Below are 21,738 nucleotides of genomic sequence, written 5' to 3'. Positions count from 1 at the left end.
CTGTTGCCTCCCACAGGCAGCAGCCAGGGTTTGGGCACTGCTGTGGGGGGTATAGGGCTGTGGACCCTGGGGGAGGGGGGGGGGGAAGGACGACACCACGACGACGACCAGCAGGGCTGGAGGGCTGTGGCTTGGGAGTGAGGGGCTTGGACCTGCATTCTGTGAGCTAAGGGGACAGGGAGAACTCTGATTTTCCATGATAAAAAACCCCAAATCAAATACCAAAATGTATAGATATTTATAATTTATTTTATTATAGTAATTGAGGCACTGGTAGGCTTCCAAATTGCTTTAAAATTATACATATATCAATAGAAAAATGTGTTCAATCGAGAGATATCTATCTACCTATCTACAGAGATATATCTATCTATTGATATAGCTATATCGATAGCTATCTATTGATATATCTCTCCAAAACCCCCCAAATCAACAATTAAAATGAAACACCATTACATAATAAATCCAAAAAACCCCAAATCTGCTAGATAGGTAGATAGAGTGATGTTTCATTTTAATTGTGGTTTGGGGGGGTGGGGTGTTAAATGAGAGAATCTGCAATTTTTAAACATATAAAACCTGGATCCCTGGTGATCATCTGGTCTGATCTCTAGTATAACAAGGCCCAGGAGACTGCCCCAATTAATTTCTGGCTGTAGAAGGAGCATCCTTTTTAGAAACCCCCCCCCCCCCCCCCCACCTGATTTTAATTAGCAAATTCCTGCCAAATGCTCAACCTATGATCAGCTGCTGGAATGTTAATTATGCTCACTGTTAAATATTTGCACATGATTTCTTATCTGAACTTGTCTAGCTTCAACTCTGAACCTCTTTGAGCTTTGCTGACCTTTTCCTGCTACACTGATGAGCTGGTTATCAAATGTCTGTCCCCATATAGGTATTCACAGCCTAATCAAGTCTCCCATGAACCTTCTCAGGGTGAATCTATACAGTGTGAGAGCGGTGGGGTGTTGTGCCTTTGTCAAGGAGACAGCTCTGTCCCTCATTCTAAGTTCTCTGCTAACCTGTCCGCAGGCCCCCCTGGTATCTAAGAAGCAAATTTTCTTAAGACATCAGCATGTTGGGTGTTGGTCCTCTAGTCAGTAGTGGCCTTAGGGGAGGCCAGACAGGGCAACTGCCTGGGACCCCACACTTTATAAAAATTAATTACACTGAATATTTGTATTATCAGTGTTGTATTAAGATACTGTCACTGCAGTTTCATGGATAGGGCACAGTGAAATTGAAATAAAATTGTCTAACTTGCGTATAGGTCAAAATTAACACTCTAAGGGGCCCTAAATGACTCTTGCCCAGGACCCCAACAACTCCTCCAGCCCATACTAGCCAGTCCTCATGCCCTCTCCACTCCCAAACCAATAAGAGGGTAGTAATTGATGGAAGTCACTCATCGTGGTGTCGGGTGACCAGTGGGGTCCCCCAGGGCTCTGTCCTTAGACCCATACTGTTCAACATCTTCATTAATGATGTGGACACTGGAGTCAGAAGCGGACTGGCCAAGTTCGCCAATGACACCAAACTTTGGGGCAAAGCATCCACACCAGAAGACAGGCGGATGATCCAGGCTGACCTGGACAGGCTCAGCAAGTGGGCAGACGAGACTCTGATGGTGTTCAACGCCGATAAATGCAAGGTTCTCCACCTTGGGGAAAAAAACCTGCAGTATCCTTATAGGCTCGGCAGTGCTATGTTGGCTAGCACTATGGAAGAAAGAGACTTGGGGGTCATCATTGACCACAAGATGAACATGAGCCTGCAATGCGATGCTGCGGCTAGTAAAGCGACCAAAACGCTGGCTTGCATCCATAGATGCTTCTCAAGCAAATCCCGGGACGTCATTCTCCCACTGTACTCGGCCTTAGTGAGGCCGCAGCTGGAGTACTGCGTCCAGTTTTGGGCTCCACAATTCAAAAAGGATGTGGAGAAGCTTGAGAGAGTCCAGAGAAGAGCCATGCGCATGATCAGAGGTCAGGGAAGCAGACCCTACGATGACAGGCTGAGAGCCCTGGGGTTCTTTAGCCTGGAAAAGCGCAGGCTCAGGGGTGATCTGATGGCCACCTACAAGTTTATCAGGGGTGATCACCAGTATCTGGGGGAATGTTTGTTCACCAGAGCGCCCCAAGGGATGACGAGGATGAATGGTCACAAACTACTACAAGATGGTTTCAGGCTGGACATAAGGAAGAATTTCTTTACTGTCCGAGCCCCCAAGGTCTGGAACAGCCTGCCACCGGAGGTCGTTCAAGCGCCTTCATTGAACACCTTCAAGATGAAACTGGATGCTTATCTTGCTGGGATCCTATGACCCCAGCTGACTTCCTGCCCTTTGGGCAGGGGGCTGGACTCGATGATCTGCCGAGGTCCCTTCCAGCCCTAATGTCTATGAAATCTATGAAACCCCCAAGGAGACTAAAGAACTGGCTGGAAAACTACCCAGGATGACAAACCCCTGCACATCTTTGCTAACTGCCAGATCTACAGCTCCCTATACACCTTCCAGAGCCCTTTGTTTTCTGTAAATTCATCACCCCACCCCCAATCTACAATGTTTTAGTTTAAAAATGTCTCTCCCCTCTAAACAGAGACTTTTTATTTCAACACTAGACACTCCTTTTGCTTTTTGTAACTTAGAAAAAACTACTTAAATAAATCTAACCTGGTGCTTTATCTATGCTGGTCATGCAATATGTAAATTCCTGATTCAAGTGTCACGGTGACACATGCCTGTATCTGATGTAAACAGATGCTATAAAAAGCTATTGGCCTATCAGGTCCCTCAAAATCACCTTTTGCTCCACCTTCTGCATCCTACCTCCCCATCCCTCCTTCCTGCCTGCTCTGTTCATGAAGAAGTTACATTCTCAGCTTCTTAGTCCTTCCCAGTCGGAGGGGACAGAGTAACTTCCGTGCTACAAACTTCCATCACATGAAGAAGTTTAGTTACAGCAGCGTTAAAATATCCCTGCTGATAAAAAGATAAGGTGTCACAATCTCTCTTTGAAGCATACCTGGAATCCACTAAATGAACTTCCTGACTTGCACACATGCTCAAAACAATACAACATTTGCAGCTAGAGATGGGCCTGAACCAACCAATACCCAGTGGCCCTGTGAATTCAGGCTGGCCTGCCATGCTGTGCAATAGTGCAGCTCCACGGAGGCCTGCAGGCTGAGTGGGGATGTGGGACGGCAGCAGCACGTGGCGCTATGGCAGGCACAAGCTGTGTGGAGAGGGGAAAGCAAGGGGAAGCTTTCACTTGCAGAAGAGATGCCTACCTCTGCTCAGGCATCCCATCAGCTGTTTAGCACAAGATCAACTCCAGTCCTGTTTCCCTTTCCCTAGCGCCACTTGCATTCCTGATCCAAGCATGTCCAAACCCCAAGCCACTTACCTGCAGTGATTAGGGACTTACCCAAATCAAGGAGGCAGGTGACCAATTTTGTGGGCAGATCACGGGGTGGCCACTTTTTTCACAGGCTTATTGCAGCAGCACCTGCCCCCATGCCTCTGATTGGCCAAGGGGCCCCGCTTCTCTCTGTTAATTGGCTTGAAGGGCTGCCTATCGCATGGCCCCACACCTTGCCACACTGGTAGAGAGGAGAGGGGCCGCAGGACAGGCAGCCCTCTCAGCCAATCAGGAGCAAAGAGCGAGGGCAGCTGTCATCACAGCTGCTCCCCTTTGTGCCGGCAGCCCCTCGATTATTGACACCAAATCCACTAAATGGTTCCCTTTCATTTAGTAGATCCCTGCAGGCTGCGTGGTTGGGTCACAGGGCCAGGAGGACTGCTGGCTGCCACTGGGGAGCTAGAATTTTATTTTAAGTACATTTTTCCCCCTGTGGATTTCATAGGCATTGACTGATTTCATGGACAACGCCCAATTTCGCAATTTCTGCAAAAACTATGAAATCACAAATTGAGTGGGTTCCTAGCTACGACACTCGTGGCATGTGGAAGCAGGATGAGGTAGAACCAGTAAGTGAGGATAATGTGGGAGGCATGAAAGATTAGGGGAGGCAGGGGTAACATGAACATACGGTGTCAATAATCATTTCTGTTGATGTGTACTGGAAAGCCTGGGAAATTTCCATGCCATGTCATCTGAAACCTGACAACTAAAAGCTGTCCATTAGCATTTCCTATCCACCTGGTCCCTAGGTACACCATGATTCACCTCTACCCCAGACTCGGATCACTTGCCTGACTACCCAGCCACTACTATATGTAGCCACACTCAAGCTGCATGGTCTTCAGTGAGCTTCCCACCTTGTTGCCAACAGATAACGTGCCATAATAAATAGAAATTCTTTGTTGCTGCACTCAGATGCACCTTAACCCTTACTTCAGGCAACCCAAATCCCCAATTTTTAAACTTTTCTCCATCTCAACGTTCCTTGTCAGAAACAGACAGTTAAAAAGAACAGTATAAAAGTCTCGCAAGCTCCATCTGTCTCCCTGATTGAGGCTGTGTTTAGCAGGAGGAGTGGGAGAACAAGACACTGCTACCTTCCCAAATGTCCTCCATCACCATAAATGCCCCCAGCACCCCTAGACACACCCTCAGCCTCACTGCTCGCAGTCCAAAATGGACGAACCATCTGTTTGTCAAACAATCTCCTCCAGTGAATTATTGTGGATAAACTAGTGGAAGCAGCTGCTTTGGAAACTGAGCTGGTAACTTTGCTCCAGAGATATCTTCTCCTACAACCCACTGCTACGTTATGAGATGGCAGGAAGAAGGGGATACCGGTATCTTAGGTTTCCTTTCAGGTGACCAAGTTCTGGCTTCAGAGGCACATGAATTAAAAAAAAAAAGGGGACATTATGCCTTTCTATTCATGGCAAAATTAAGACATCTAAAAATCTACAAGCTTACCCTTACCTGAAGGAGAATGACAGCTATACTTAAACCTACTCTAACTAAACAAGATTTTGAAGTTGAAACAATAAATAAATGATTTACTCTTTTCTTACAAGACCACTTGAAAGGCCACTACAAAACTATTCTGTAAACTATATTATTCTTGCTTCCTATTAGAAAGCAAAACAGGCAGATTGCTATCCATTTATGAACCAGAACTATCTTTCGAGTTAGAGCCTTCTATCCACGTACTATACTCCCAGCTTTCGTTACTCATGAAGGCCTTAAAGGGACAAAATTCTCCAGTTTTCACCACTATCTCTAAAATATTTTGCTTACAGAAGTAAGTCTCTCTCTCTGTTCCCGTTCATAAAGAAAGAGGGAATTTACCCTCCAATAATACTAATTATATCAAGATATGCAATGAAAGAAGAAAACAAAAATTAACAGAAGGCGAGAGCCTTATCTAGAAGCAAACACTGTGGGCTGAACAATCTGCAGACTTTTGTCCAGGTACAGAAAAGTCTTTTTCATCCGAAAGAACTGGAAAAAGAGATACACATGCACTTAAGCAATACAACTTGTGATGTTTTTCAGACTAACATAGTTCTCTTGACCTGGTCCGCTTTGTGAATTGCTGCTAGTTTCTTTGTGTCAAACCGTGTTCGACAAGGAAGCTTTCTGTAAAATCCATATCCATAATATCTGCTTTCAAGATTAAATTACCCTCTGAGCATAATATATATATATTTTTAAGTGCTCATCTTCAAATTAGTCCCCCAACACCTCAGATCTCTTTCCATTACTTGGGCAAGACACATTCTTGCCACACTGTGTTGACTGTCAAGGCGCTTACAGAAATCTCCAATGCAGAAGTCTGATTCTTTGCTGCTGTGAAATGTTTTATTCCAGTGTACTAAAACCCAACCTTGTTATTCACTTTCTTTTTACAAACTCCCTTCTACTGCAAGGCTACAGTGATTTCACAATAAAAAAAAGGGGAAAGAGAGACTATTAATTTTTGCCCAAAGTGGATTTCCCAGCATGTCAGATTTTGTGCATCTATCCTTTGTTGTACTGGGCTGATCACATCACTGGCCTAAAACTATTAATATTGATAATAGTAACAACAGTCTTTGACTCTGCCAAGACAAGTGTGCATTCTGTAGATATATGGCATATATAGTGGGGGCCAATATTTTGGCACGCATGCCACACTGATCCCTTTCCCATATCCATTCTGCTGCTCAGCTTTCTGCTCCCTGTTCTGTGCTCCAGTCTGATCCAGTGCTCTGCTACCTGCCCCCTCTGTATTCTGCCACACACCCCACATGGGCTGCCTGCACCACTTTGGCAAACCCTGCAGCATGGGTGCCATCACTTGCATACATGATGTGTGTTGCAAACATTCAAATTCAATCAATTCTTTATAGTGCCTACATGGATGGGAGTATAAAAAGAGTGGTTACAGTGCACATTTTTCATAAGCATCCTGACACAGCAAAAGGAATTCAATGGAATCATGCTATTGGACTGCACTTTATTTGAATTTACTCAGTGCTTTGATGACTTTGGTCACATTTCTTGTGTAATTATATTGTTAGTGAAATTTGCAGATACAAAGCATAATACATTTTTCCTCTATCACATGAAGCTTGAGTCAAGAGTTGAGTCTTTTTAGGTTTTGAATTAAGGCAACTCTTTTGAAAATAGGCAACTCTAGGGTTTAAGAGGAAATGTGGTATGACATTTTACCTGTAATGCTAGGATTTACCAGGAGTTTTATAAAAAAATCTTAGTATTTAAGAGAAGTTACAGAGAGCACTGAGGGTAGGAAGGGTGGAAATCACTCGTCTCCCCCTCCTCAATGTAAATAATAAATCCAAAATTTATAAACAAACTTGCATGCCAAAGCACTTTTACAAACACACAGAAGACATACTCCAATCACCATTAAAATACTGACTTTTCTAGGTTGGGAGCATATGAAGCTCCTTAACTTCACACAGCAAGACAACAATAAAGATAAACAATGAATATTACAAACAGTTAAAACTATCAGATTTAAATTTAAAATTTGTGTAATTTCAAGTCAGAAGATCAGTGAAAAGATCATTCTTATCTTTCCAATGTTTACAAATACTTCATACCAACCTCTCTAACGTCCAGTAGGTGGTCTGGTTGCATAATAAGAACTCTTTTTCCTGTTGACAATTTGTGATGTCCAACATTAAAAAAAGAAGCTGCATTTTGGCTGGGCCTTCTCTGAGCACCAGGAGAGTTGCCACTTCCTTGGGATGCAAGGGAGAAGCTGCGAGATTTCAGAGGAGGATTGTTCTGGTGAATAAACATATTAAAGATGTTGAGAATTAATTCCTAATACCCAACAGATACTTTTATTAGACATCTATATTAGAACTGAAAAAACCCAAACAAACCAAGAACTAAAGGATGAGAAGGTTTGATTTCGTGGTACTTACTGATGATTACCTGGCTACGCTGCCTACTACAGTGAACCTTTGTTTAAATCAGGAAGAGAAATGAAACAATACTTAATGCTTTATACTACCTGTGGGCATGTCTTTGACTCCTCTTTTTTATATAATCAAAAAAGGTTGCAATTCTAGACTGGTTTCAGCTCTGGCGTACAATTAATCTCCCAACTGATTTGGAGCAGACCACACATGACACTTAAACAAAAAAGAAGTTCATTTACAAGTATTTAAAAGAAAGCAAAATATTTAGAGGCTCTTGATAAGGAGGTTAGAACTAGTCACAAAAAACAGAAGCATGAATTTGAATGTTTCAGCTCTCCAGTTAAATGAAGTAGAAACCAGAGAGTAGATTTCTGTTAGATACAGCGAATGCTCAACCACCTCCCTGTTGAAAATAGAACTAGCAGCCCATAGGTCTGGAATAGCCTGCCATCGGAGGTGGTTCAAGCACCTACACTGAATACCTTCAAGAGTAAATTGGATGCTTATCTTGCTGGGATCCTAGGACCCCAGCTGACTTCCTGCCCTTCGGGAAGGGGGCTGGACTCGATGATCTTCCGAGGTCCCTTCCAGCCCTCATATCTATGAAATCTATGAAATAAGTGTCCCTAGCCTTAAACTCCTCCCAACATGCAAAGAACAGGGACTTGAAACCAAATGTTTGGAAATATATTTTTTTTCTCCTTAGAATAAACCATAATAGACAAACAAACATAAAACTACAGCTAGAAATCTGAACTGTATTTCAAAACTTGTTCTAAAGTTTTGACAGTAAAAATCTGTATGGAATACAACCTTACTTCCTCAGTCTTAAGTTTACTTAAGATAAAACTTACTGGGACTCCTGTGCTATATTTCCCATGCAACTATTGTGGAAGCCAACAAAGCAATTATTTCCAAAACTTAAAAAAAACCAAAATTTAAAAATAGTTAAACATCTTGAGAAGAAGTTTAAAAAATACACTATTTTCTTTTTAAAACGCATTAGAAATAAAATTAGAGGATTATTTGAATGCTTACTTTGAAGTCAGGACACTCAAAGTTGTCAGCTTAAGGCACTAAACACCCAATTTTATCCTAAATGTAGCCGTGAGCAAGTGGGTGGTTTCATCTGCCAGAAAATGGAAGTGAAAAACCAGGGGTAGGCTTTTTAAGGACCAGGTCTTAGGGGTTAGGTCATTACTCACAAAAAAATCAACTGGAACATGCTAGCCTACAATTCCTGAGCTTTCATCTACATCTGACTTCCATATGCCACATGGGAAGTGCCATGACTAGCTAGGACCAGTTGGCTTTTTATAGGCTGCAGTGTCATCATCTTTTTGCAGTACCAAACACTTTAGAAGAAGCTGTTCTACTCATCTGCAGTGATATTTCTATCTTGATTGCATTTGTCTGGGTTGGAGAGTAATGGAATGCATCAGTTTTCAATTACCCTTACCAACGACCCAAACCTATTAAGAATGTGGATATTCTCATATGTTTTTACCCAATACGTTAAAATCGTGCAGTACCTTCCCAATTGCTTCCGTGTGATGCTGCGTGCATATCTGGAGTCTGCTAACCCAATGCTGCCGTTCTTTTGCGTCGGCGGCTAACAATAAAAGCAAACCAAAACCAGTTATTTACAGGGGAAAAAAGCATAGGCAGCTTGATCTCCAAATAAAAGAAACATTTCATCCCTTAAAGTAACACAAAATTAACACTTTTATGCTATAGTCTTGTTGATGTAAAAGAATAAAAAGCGAGTCAGCCACATCACAACTCTTCTAGAACAACTTGGCTCAATGTAACACTTCTACTATGTTGACAGGTCAAAATTCTGAGAGGCAAGACAAAAAGAAAAACCAAGGTACCAAAGCTATGATTTGTACTTATACAAATACGTTCCAGTAACTACAATGCTCCCAGGAGGAGAGCTGCAAGATCTGGCCACAAATAACCTCGGTTATCCAGATGTCGGCACACCTCCACTTAAAGCTTTCGCTGTTGAGAAAAAATGTGCAAGTTTCAGTTTGAGGGAGAAACCCGTGGACCAGAGTTGAGCAGCTAATTAGGTAATAATTTAATGACTTGCTTTAAAAAAGGGAAAACATTATACCATATTTATTCTGCAGGGATTTCCAAGAACAAACACTTGATCTCAGCCTAAAAAAAAAAAAAGTACATTTAAATACAAGTCAAGTTCAGCAGAAGGTCATGAAGCTATCTGAAGGTAAGCTGTAATTAGGAGTGATTCAGCAAAATATATTTCGATCCTGGTATTTGTTGAGAGAAATATTAAACGTATATACATATATGTTTAACAATTCTCTCACTAAATACCAGGATAGAAATATATTACGCTGAACCGCTCCTAATTACAGCTTGCCTTCAAATAGCTTCATGACCTTCTGTTGAACTTGAATTGTATTTAAAATGAACTGTATGTATATAGTGCAGACAAGTATAGGAGCGAGAATACAAGAGAGCATGCAAGAGTGTGAACCAATACCTTATCCCATCCTTACTGTCTTTCAGGGGGAATGTACAATCTCCTCCTTGATAAAACTATACAAGATGCAAAGTTATGTAGGACACGGTTTCAGAGAGCTGCTCTAATTAAAGCACCCTCTCCACCCCTGGAGCACATGTAACGACACCCTTAGAGACTTATGACTGGTTCAGAGAGACAAAAACTTTCATAGCCGATGGGTTACTTTTCCATATGCTAGTCTGCCCAATTTGAGACTACATAGCTAACTACCTCTCTCTAGAGTTGATCAGGAACACTGAAATATAAACACGGAAGGACTCAGTCTCCAATGACAGATACCGTCTCCCCACTGCAAAGTAACTAAATTGCGGCAGGTTCCCAATTGAAAAGTGGTTAAGCCCAAACTGAGGGCAGAAAATGTACTGAGGGTGCGGCCTACAAAATTAATTATCTGTTATCCAAGGCAAACAGGGGCAGCCAAGCACAAAACTAGAACCACAAATGAAGAGCCAGGAGTGTCCTCTAGTGGGAAAAAAAATCCTGTCCGAGAATTTACACCCCACCTCTTAGCTTATACTGCTCTCCACTGGCAGCATTAACTGTGAAGGTATGACAGTCTTCATCGCTGGGTGAAATTACAGCTCCAGCTAGCTGTAAGGTACCTCTGGGCTTCTGATTTCTAGACTGCTCATTCACAAAATACTCCAGGAAGCCAACTTCATTGTTTAAAACAAAAAACCTGCAATTGTAACAAAAGTAAATTTATTAAAATTAAAAGTAGTTCAAATATTTTTAAAAATAAAAAACAAATCCTCATCATTCAGTCAGGACTATCATCTGGAAACTGGTGAGCAAATCCCACAATTTTCTAGCACAGCCTCAAACATACTAAATACAATACTCAAAGCTGCACAAAATTAGCCTTATGCAAAGTTTCCTCTCCTTTAAAGAAAGCTGCAACTATAGTATGTGTGTGCTACTGTCCCTGTAAAAGTATACTTGCAAGATCTAGGAAGTCTTGGAAGATTTAGCACTGAGAAAATTTAGGATAAAGCAACAGTAGCACAATCATGGTGGCCTACTTTGATAGCAACATGATGTGTTAAGTGCTCATTCTTTCAGCCTTAAAGACTGCTGCAGGAATATATAGCTTGAGAAGTATCTAGGGATCTTTTAAGAGGAAAGATGCTAAATGCACAATATGAACCTTGTGTCTCAGCCACTAACTCTACTCTGTTCTGCTAAAGCTACTCTAGCTGCTGTTCTCACAGTCTCAAGCCAGTAGCCTTAGCAGCTAGTCTAGTAGTTCACATGGAAGAGAGAAAACTGACCGTCGACATTCTGCAGTTTCTATTTACATTCCTTCTTCTCCCACTCTGCTTTGGATTAACACCTTAATCAGTCCTCCTCTTGCACATATTCCCAACATTAATATAGCACATTTATCTCCTATCTGCTAGGTTTACTTGACATTAAGACTAGAAAGCAGAATAAAAGAGAAGTAGGGCTGGAAGGAACCTCAGCAGGTCATCTAATCCAACCCTCTCCTTGAGACAGAATCATCCCCGACTAAACCATCCCAGCCAAGTGCATCTAACCTGTTCCTGAAAACTTCCAAGGAGGGAGATTCTACAATTTCTCTAGAGAACCTGTTCAAAAGCTTAACCACCCTCATACTGAGAACACTCTTCCTAATACCTACCTTAGAGGCGTTCAAGAAGAGATCAAACAGGCATCTGAGTGGGGTTACTTAACCCCAGCGCTCTTTCCTGCTTGGAGCAGGGGGTTGGACCCAATGATCTATCAGGTCCCTTCCGACTCTAGAAATCTATGAAATCTAATCTATAATAACAAACCTAAAATTTTCCTTGCTGGAAGTTAAGAACATTGCTCCTTGTCCTATCCCCTGCAGCCATGCAGAATGGTCGATACCCATCCTCCATCTAACCATCTTTCAAGTATATGAAGACTGTTATCAACTCTTCCCCCACCTCAGTTCTCTTCTCCAGACTAAACAGGCCTAGTTCTTCCACCCTTTCCTCATATGCCACGCTTCCATGGCCACTAATCATTTTTGTTCTCCATCTTCTTTGTTGACTCTAAAACCTACAAATAGTTTCACTGTTTAAATTGCTTCCCAAGGGGGAAAAAAAAAAAAAAACCCTCCCCCCCCCAAATGCTTCAAAGCCTGCTCATACCAGGGATACAGGTTTTCTGTTTCCCATGGGAAAACTGGGAAAAATGTGGCTTTCCCCCTTTACTCAAGGAAAACGCAAACTTCTCATTAACAGAGAAAACAGAGGATTTTTCAGTTTTGCAACAAGCTCTCTGCAGGCTGGCTGATTTCCAGCCTGCAAGGGGCTGGGGGGAGCGGGAGGAGGCAGATGGACAGGAGGCACCACGTGCATGTATAGGTACCCGACTGCCAGGCAGCCTGGAGATCAGCTCCTGCAGGTAAGTCTTATGTCGGGGGGAAGGGGATTGATGCCCCCACAGGGAGGGAGGAAATGGCTTGGGCAGGGGCTGGGGCTACTGTCCAGCTGCAGGGGTGCATGCAGCTCGAGGCCTGGGCTGGAACGCACAGCCACAGGGCCCTGGCGAGGAGTGGGACAGAGCTGCAGGCAGCTCATCTGGGGGGTAACAGGGGGCTGGCTCCTCACCACTGCATGCACTCCCAGGGGGACCTGTGCTCCCCAGATGTGTGTGTGTGGTGGGGGCACGCATGAGCTGCCCACTGCGGGCTTGGGCTCCCTGCCCTGCTGCCCTCCCCAGGGGCTTCTCCACAGCCCAGCGGGAACAACATCATCTTGCAAGGCAGAGTGGGGCTGTGTGGAAGCTGCTTGCTGCTGCGAGCCCTGCACTGCCCTGGTGAGGCATCCCTTTCACATGCAGCAGCAGCAGCAAGGGCAGCAGTGCAGGGCTGTGCCCCTAGCTGCTGCTGTGTGGGCAGAGGAAGCCTCACCAGGGCAGCGCAGAGCTCACAGTGGCAAGCAGCTTCCCCACGTGGCCTTGATCTGCCCTGCAGTGCTGGGTTGCACCTGTTCGGCTGCAGAGGCCCCAGAGGAGGGCAGCAAGCCTGAGCCCATAGTGGGCAGTCCGCACCCAGCCCCACCGCACACAAAGATCTGGGGGGCATGGGTCCCACCTGCTCATCCAGGTGTGCATGCAGTGGTGGGAAGCCAACCCAATCCCAAGCCTGCAGCAGGCAAGCAGCAGGGAGGGGGAGCCAGGCTCCGCACTCCACTTTTCTGCAACAGATGCCTCCTCCTGTGGGCAGCAACCAGGGCTCGGGCACTGCTGCGGTGGGGGGCAGAGGCTCTGAGGACCCAGGTCCCTGGTCCCACAGCCCTGGCAGCTGGGGGCCCCCCTCTGGCAGGGCTGGGAGGTGGGAGGGGAGGGTGAAGGGCACCAGCAGGGCTGCGGAGGCAGGGGCATGTGGGGGGCTGGCCCTGCATTCTGTGAGCAAAGGAGGCAGGGGGAGCTTTGATTTTCCATGATAAAAAACCCAAAATCAAATACCAAAATTTATAGGTATTTAGAATTTATTATAGTGATTGAGGCACTGGTCGGCTTCCAAATTACCTTAAAATTGTAAATATATCAAGAAAACATAGTGTTCAACTGATATCTATCTATCTATCTATCTATCTATCTATCTATCTATCTATCTATCTATCTAGTGGCCTTTCATTTTCATCACGGATTTTGGGGTTTTTAAAAATCAGAGAATTTGTGATTTTTTATTAGGAAAAACCAGGATCCCTGCCGATAACCAGTAATTTTGTTAAGCAAGTTTGTTTCTTAAAATAAATAAGTTAATAAAAATAAACATCAGACTTACCGATATTGCCAGCCAGTGACAAGATTGGTGTATTTCATTAAATAACCATAAATATTTTCCATGTGATCACTGTTATAAAAACAAAAACAAGAAACAAATCAGAAGCGACCAAATGAACAGATTAATGAAGTCCTTCATAAATCTATATTCAGTAATTGCTCGAATCTTTATTCTTAGAAAGGAAATTTACAATATTAAGTAAAACCACCGATAACTACTACTGAGTTTGTCGGTCTTACATTTTTTAAGGCTTATTTTAGAATAAGGCCATTTTAACCATGCTTATTTAACCACAGCTAAAGTTACAGAAAAATGGAACAATTTTCAACATCACAGAAGTGATGAAAGACACACTGGTCCTGTACTAAATTAGCAGATACTTCTGGACAGATTTACAATGTTTCAGTACTAAAATACAGCCCGTTCTCCCACCCCTGCCTTTTCTTTTCTTTTTTAAAAGCCTCTCCCTTTCCTCGCCCACCCCCTGTAAAGGAATTCTTATTAAAGGTAAAAAAAACCAAACAAACCACATAGGAAATCTGTCACTGGGTATAAATGAGTAAATTAATAACTTGCTGTTTATTCACAATTTCTAGAACCACTAAGCTACGTGTGACACATTGCAAATACAGGAGATGCTCTTGAAAAGACAGCCTGTAGTTTCTGATCATACCAAAATATTGAGAAGAATGAGACAAATGATGTTATTTTAAACAATAACCTGGCACAAAAAATGAATAACTTCTCTTCCAGAGACCAAACTTCAGCACTTCAACCTCCCGCCAAAGACCTGGGGCAGACAGCACCACGGGACTCACCAGTACTGCACAGACAGCTGCTACTACATGCCTTCTATAAATAAATCATCCTCAAAAATAAATCACTATGACTTTTATTGGCCAGAAACAAATCTTAAATCAACAGCTCAGAGACTGGTTTGATATTATTTTGTATTGCAGTAGTTCCTACAGACCCCATTGTGTTAGGACAGTCTACACCAGTGGTTGTCAATCTTTTTAGACTCAAAACACCCCCTCCATAACTTTTGAGTTTAGTTGCACCCCATTTCCAAAAGGAACGCATTTATTAAAGGGCGTAAAAAGCAAGCTGATCCACGATGTCAGTTGTAGTCACAGCCACGGAGACAGCCCCTGCTCCAGCATGCTGTGAGTAGAGGGCAGCAGGCATCTCCTTTTCCTGACCTGCCTCGTGTCTCTCAGATTTGATCGTGGGAGTCCCACGGGGTTCTCGAGAGATGGGGAAGACGGAATAGCTAAACTGGAGGCACCTTTGGTACGGCTGAGTTGCAGAGCTGTGCAAGAGAGGAAACATGGGCCATGTCACAGCCTTGGCTGGGCCCTCCGCTCCAAGGGGAACTCAAGAGGTTCCCCTGCTTCCCAGGGCAAATGCCACCCGGTCCTTGCCTGCCAGGCAGCTCAGCTGGCACTTGAAGGCACAGCTCACCCAACACACTGGGAGAAGTCAGGGGGCAATCTCCAGGTGGGGTAACTGGCACTGGAGTCAGGCAGCTTTACCTAGCTGAGCTGGGCAGAGACGGTTCAACCTCCTGGAAACAAGTCAAGCTTGTACCCCGGGCAGTGTTTCTCAAACCTAGCGGGTGCTCTCTCAGCGCCCTCCCCCTGCTGGGATGTAGTTTGCCTGGGCATGCCCCCCTTCTGTACATTGCTGGGCAGAAGCAAGGGTAATCGAGCAAGCAGAGGGAACACCTGAGGGGTACGAGTGCCCACCAGGTTTGGGAAACATTGGCCCAGGCCACAGGAGTGGATCTGGGGGCATGCTCCTTTGAGTCAGCACCCAGGGCTTGTGCCCCCCCTCACTGCTCCTAGTTATGCCAGGGCAGGCTGCAGCAGAGCATCTCTTCCTGTAATGGCTGTTTCCCTTGCTCCAGCCCTAAACGGCACCTCCCAAAAACACCGAGGTGCTGGGACAGCTTCACCCAGCAGAGGCAGCAGCAGGCATGCAGCACCTCTGAAAGGATCTTGCACAGCCCTGGTTGCAAGTCACACTCCGCACACCCAATAAGATGATATCTGCCCTGAACAGCTTAGGTTATGAACAGGCAAAATGGACTTTGGGCGGGCAAAGTTCTCAGTTTTATCTTGGGGAACAGAGACAGAAAGAGTGACTGGCCTCTCCCTGTCACATAGAAAACGTGCAAAAGCGTGGAAGCAAATACATCTCAAGACTACAGTATCATTCGGCGTAATGTCAGTTATATATGTGAACACGATATCACGGTTATTCAGTAAGTAAAAGTGTTTCTCATCTTCAGTAAGAGAACACAGGCTAGCAGAACATGGTTACTAGAGACAACAGGTTAATATCTAATCCAACAGTCGACAACCTATATAGACCATGGGCTGGAAATGACCTATGGAGCCACTGGACCCTGCCCAGGGAGCAAGGGGGCTTCAGTGGTGTTCCAGTGGCAGAGGATTTTGCTTGTGGCTGAGTCGGAAACACCTGCCCACCTTGGACCTGAGCCGGGTTATTCTGGCCTGCCACTGTAAAATCTTGCCAACAGCTGCTTTAATCCAATCAAGATTATTAAAGCCAGCATAAATTGGGGCAGAGTAGTTGATTACTGTCTGCAGATGCAAAATGTAGGCAGCTGATTGATTTGTTTATATAGGTTTCACTGACTTGACAAATGTTAGAGACTAAAGTTCAGAAGTACTTTTAAACATGATGCCTCAAAATTACACCAAATTACATCTTAAATGAGTTTATGACACATCTAATGAGACAACCCCAAATTACATGCTACCCGTAGAAGGTTTTGCAGAGTTTGTCTCTATTAAGGCAGTTTGTTTTGAAAAAGGAATCAGAACAAGTGGTGCTATTCCATTTACCCAATTACCACATTTTCTGCCATAATTGGCATTTCAGAAGCACACTATTTGGAGAAAACCAGTAAAGCAGCTTAATTTTAAGTAGCAAATGGCTCACAATTTAAAAAACAAGTAGCTATGGTTGCAGGTGATCTTGGAATAATATAATTCTTGCAAAACTAGATTTTCACACAGCCAAGGACAGTCCAACAGAAAAGCAAAACAACCTCTTTCTAAAAGGTGTCATGATGTTTGCTAATTCAGGTGGAATCAGCTATCATCGTGCACAAAAGTCAGGACCCGTGTCGGATGATGTGCCTGACTGCAACTTTTAATAAATGAGATGACCTACTTTTCCCATTTACCAGTCTACAACGTTCTCTCCTTTTCAAACTGTTCACACAAGCATGGAAATAATTGAAAATGCTAAGATTAACAGTTCTGGCTCCCTTATGAGAGAATTTGAGGGGAAAAGAAAGTGCCAAACATTACAGGGATCTACAAACACCGCACTACAGAAAAATTCAGCAATTGGTTTCTTTTCTAAACCCTTCTGTTCTGCAAATAAGCATTTCACTCAGTGTTAAAGAGCTGCACTGTAGGAACTTGCACAGATGCGAGTGAACAAATGTTATTTGCAATACAGGTGTGGAATAACACCATCTATCCTATTTCAAACACTGTGTTCCATCCGCACACAGCATGTACTTTAAAACACCACCGGGCCTACGAATTCCTGCCGTCTCTCAGTTCCCCAGCAGGTTCCCTAACCTGTGATAATAAGATCTATTGTGTATGTGCATTTGCAGCTTTTGATATTTTGTGTTCGTCCAATGCACACAGGACAGAACCGTTCAATACATTCAAGAATCTACACGTGTATGCTGAAGCACAAGAGCTATTCCACGTCCATGCTCGTAGATGCTAACGGTGAAAATGGTGCAGTACCTGCTGCCATAGCTGGTGCTAAGCAGTTTCTGCGTAGGCAAGAGTCCAACAGCCCTTTGGAGGATACTGCTCAAGAACAGCAATCTTTCTGTGGCCTTTTATTAAAATTCAACATTACTTCCTCTCCTATTTTTTTTTTTTTTTAGCAAATGAAATCATCACCACAGTTACAGCGTCTCCTCTAGGAGGAGAAACAGATGTGCTCTATTGGACCCTTCTGCATAGTTGTGCGAGTCCCTCATCTCATCTTCTTAGGTAATACAAAGAAGGACCTTGGGAATGTATCATTCCTGGTCACCTAAGAACTAGAAGCTGGGGCAGCCTGGGAACAAAAGACTGCTGCAAGAGTCAGAGTCCAGGCTAGTCTTGCTTTGCAACCTGAAACAGTCCATTTCTGATTCTTATGTGACAGCTCAGGAGTCAACGCTGAAGCAGTGAAAGGCAGCTATACCCAATTCCAGCAAAGTGCACCTGGGGCCTCTAAACAACTTGATTTTGTCTTTTGCATTGAGCAAACAAATCCTCATGGAATAAAGTTAAAAGCATACCTGTTATTAAAGCGGTGCTTTTTGTCACCGAGTTGCTACCTCCTTTGCTGGGGCATTGGGAAGACAGCAGCAGGGTACCAGAAGGAACGTGCAGAGCTCCGATCGGCCGAGATGGACTCAGATGTTCTCCAGCCTGCATGCGGCTAGTAGGTAAGTAGCTTAACTGGTGACAGCACTCTGAGCTGTCAAAGCAGTCACAAGGGTGGGAAGCAGTGCAGGATTGAAGTAATTAATTTTGTGGCCTGTGTTATATTACAGGTGTAAGCATGGTTGTCTCAGTGTGGGTAGACGTCCACGTCCCACCAGAAACGGCTGGAAGTACTGTGATAACTGAATGGGTTTGGAAAACATATTATTTTCTCACTGCTAGAAATGTTTCCTCCAGAATCCAATGGCATAATTAGAAAAGGGGGGTGGGATGAACTTTGTGTTACTGCAGTAAGTGCTGGAGTTGACTAAACGGGACTCTAATAGCCCCATTACAGTTGCATAAGGCCTGGACTGACAGCACTGAAGCCAAGTTCAGTTGAGCATATGAGAAAGTCCCTGCTTTGATCGTGAGAAATTATTCCTTAAATGTATGACAGTTACTCCATGCTTTACTGTAAGTTATAATTAAAAACCATTTTAGCAGCAGTATCTAAAGACAGAAAGGAAATAAAAGCGGAGTGGGTGGGACATGCTTTGTACAGCACAATAACCCCTTCATTCTTTTTTTGATTTAAAATTAGAAATGAATAGTTCATATCTCGTTATTACCCAGCGAAACAACCCTTTTCTTCTGTGCCACAGTCAGCGTTCAAGTAACACAGTACTGATACAAGGAGTCCCCAGTGAGGCTGTCTGTACAAGCACATAATTTATAGATGCTCAAATGCTTTAGCGTGGCTAAAACAAAGTCACTGGGAGAAAAGGAATCAAGCCGCCATATATTCAGAGCAAAAAAAAAGATTAAGGGAGAAATAACCACCAACTCAAAATTATGTGAAAATGCTTCATTACTGCAATTATGTTACTGGAGGAGAAGGAAAATAATGTCCCAGATTAGCAGCAGTTACATTCGTTTAGGCCCACTTATCTGCTAGCAAAGCTTCATTACAGGGTTAACCACAGAAAAAAAGTGTTTTGAAGTAAAGGAAGGGTCTGCTTGTTAAAAAAAAAGACAGAGCTCAACTCCCTTATCTCCAGTGACTAGTTTCACCTACCCACCATTTATTTCACTATATAAAAAACCCCAAAGATAAACAGAACAGCAGAACAGATGAGCTACCTGGATGCATAGTACCACCATCTAAATCACACCGTGGTTAAAATTAAACGAACAGCAAGGAGGTTCAGAGCAGTAGCTTCTGCCAGCAATGCACTAGGATAAGGAAAGGCAAATCAAGCAAATACAAATCAAGCAAGTATATGGCAAACTGAAAACCAAGTTTTGGAGGTTGCTGCACCTGGTGACCATGGGGAAGGAGATGGACTTCAGTGAATTTAAATTATTTCTGAAATAAAACTGCGCTCATCAGTTAACAACAGCCTGCACAGGGAAGTGCAGCTCAGATGATGCATAGGACTTTTGCAGCAGAATTAAGCTAAGCAATGAATATTTTTAACAACAACCTCAACAACTCATATACTGCAGAGGAAATGCAGATTCTGCAATGGGAATGCTAAAGGGGAAGGAAATCTCCGAGCCGTCTCCTGCTGCCCCTATACCCGAGTAGCTGAAACACACCTTTCCTGAGAGCTCGAAGCCTGTGAACCTTCCAGGTTTAGTTTACCTCTTGATGGACAGGGCAGATGTAGTCATCAATACATACAGACTTTGCAAGCACGTCTAAAACAAATGACCAATTAGTGAAGATGCAGAGCCAGACAAAAGGAACACCCACATGCATTTCCCAGCCTCCACTTCCTTAGCACTCTGGAGGGAATTTGGATATAGGACGTCCCTCCAAGTCACCCTGTATCTCCTGAACAGCCCTCTACTCAGGGCAGCTTCTTTCACAGTGGTCAATCCTACAGAGAAGCAGGAGGCCCCTGCTACAAAAGCAAACTTCTCCTGTCCACTTCCCTACTCCCGTTCGAGTGTCATTGACTCACCAAATCCCTGTAATTAAGGCTACCATCACTTGGCTTTTTCACAGGGAAGTTAGAGCAGACTTGCTTTCCTAGCTCCCATTATCCTTTTACTCCACAGGGCTTTCATCTGAATTTGCAACAATTAAGGTCTAAGGGGGTGTAATGGGGTCCCTACCCCATTTCTAGAGAGGAGAGAGCACCAGGGAGAAACCAGCTGGCTCCAGGTCCCTAGAAGGACAAAAAATGGCTGCTTGTCTCAGGTGCAGAAGGCAATCAGGGTTGTGACTGAGGCCTGAGGGGAAAATAGTGGCCAGAGGCCCCTGCTTCAGGCTTCATAAGGCCAAGACCATGGGGGGGGGGGGGAGGAAACCAGGCCCTGGCCCACCTGGTCAGGGGAGCTCCAGACCCCTGGAGCGTTGAAAGGAAGCTCCAGTGGCGTGGGTGACTGGTGCCTCCAAAGTCTGGAGGAGCACCCACAGAAGCCACTGGCAACTGCGGGGACAGGGCTGGTGAGCACCCTCAGAAGCTGCAGGTGGTGTTGGTGGTGGGGACAAGGCTGGCAACTACCCGCAGAAGCCACCGCTGGCAGGGACAGGGCTGGTGGGGGGGCACATGCCCCCCCCCCCCCCCCACTAGTTGCTTATGCCCAGTGGTATCAGGCATCAAAGCTAAGTTATTCTGGTTATATGTTTATTTGCCACTGTGGTGTGACACAGCCCGGGCTGGGAGGATGGATTTCAGTTTGGAAGCAGCTTTGGAAGCAACTTCAGTCTGTGTTTCAATACGGCAGGACCAGGAGCGATGCAAGGGGAGGTTTGAAGGCTGCAGGCAGTCTGAGGGCTTGCATAGCTCCTGTTCCTGGAGGACCAGGCTGTAAACTGAGGATCTGAGACTATAATGAAACAGGCTGTGGGCATGGGCCCTGACCCCAGAGGGGACAGAAAAGGAAAGAGGGCTTGAAGCCCCAAAGACTGAAGGCACAAGCACAGAGCCTGGGGAGGCAAGACTGGAGCTGAGGGGCCCCGAGCTGGGGGACCCAAGAGCCCAGGGTCTGGGGCAGTAGACCTGGGGCTGAGGGGCCCAGCTAGAGCAAGAGGGCCAAGGCCAAGACAAAGGTTTAAGGCCTGAAGGGCCCCTCCAGGGCAACGTCGTGGAGATGGAGACTGTGCAGTGTGGCAGGGTTCCACATCAAGCAGGCTCAGTCAGACCAGCCTAAAAAGAAGCCAGGCAGAAAAGGTGCCCTGAGCCCACTGCTCTCTAAATGCAGCCTCCCTGTTTAACTTTTAACATCAAGACATGGCAGGCGAGGTGGCAAGGTGGACCCCTGAGAGGGACAAGTGGGCAAAAGGGCAAAGAGGATGCAGAAGGCCACTAAGGGATGGAAGGGCACATTGCCACCCTCAGAGCCTGACTGGTTATAAGGACCCACTGCTGTTTCTGGTTCCAGAAGAAAATATGTTATAAGCCTGACAGAAAATAGAAAAGTCCACATCTACTGCAGCTTAACATCATACTAGTATTGATTATCAACCAGAATTAAGTAGATGTGCACCGATACATCTGTCCGATATCGGATTGGCACAATATAAAGAAAAGTGATCATATCAGAAATCGGCCTG

General features: G+C 44.5%; 1 protein-coding gene across 2 annotated transcripts in view; it reads right to left on the bottom strand.

Annotated features, from left to right (window-relative positions):
- OSBPL11 (oxysterol binding protein like 11) overlaps window positions 1–21,738 on the bottom strand; it is an 83,987-nt gene that overhangs the window by 32,324 nt on the left and 29,925 nt on the right. For both annotated transcript variants that reach the window (XM_014599538.3, XM_006258230.4), the window contains 4 exons: window positions 13,696–13,764; window positions 10,418–10,593; window positions 8,893–8,972; window positions 7,038–7,220 (listed from right to left, as the gene is read on the bottom strand). In XM_014599538.3, the coding sequence (XP_014455024.1) occupies window positions 7,038–7,220; window positions 8,893–8,972; window positions 10,418–10,593; window positions 13,696–13,757 (501 nt within the window). In that variant the 5' untranslated portion in view covers window positions 13,758–13,764. The remainder of the gene's footprint in view (window positions 1–7,037; window positions 7,221–8,892; window positions 8,973–10,417; window positions 10,594–13,695; window positions 13,765–21,738) is intronic.

Source organism: Alligator mississippiensis, chromosome 4 (assembly GCF_030867095.1).
Source record: "Alligator mississippiensis isolate rAllMis1 chromosome 4, rAllMis1, whole genome shotgun sequence".
In the NCBI taxonomy this organism is placed as follows: Eukaryota; Metazoa; Chordata; order Crocodylia; family Alligatoridae; genus Alligator; species Alligator mississippiensis.
Note: the sequence above shows the minus strand (reverse complement) of the source record. Positions and strands in the feature narration are given on the sequence as shown.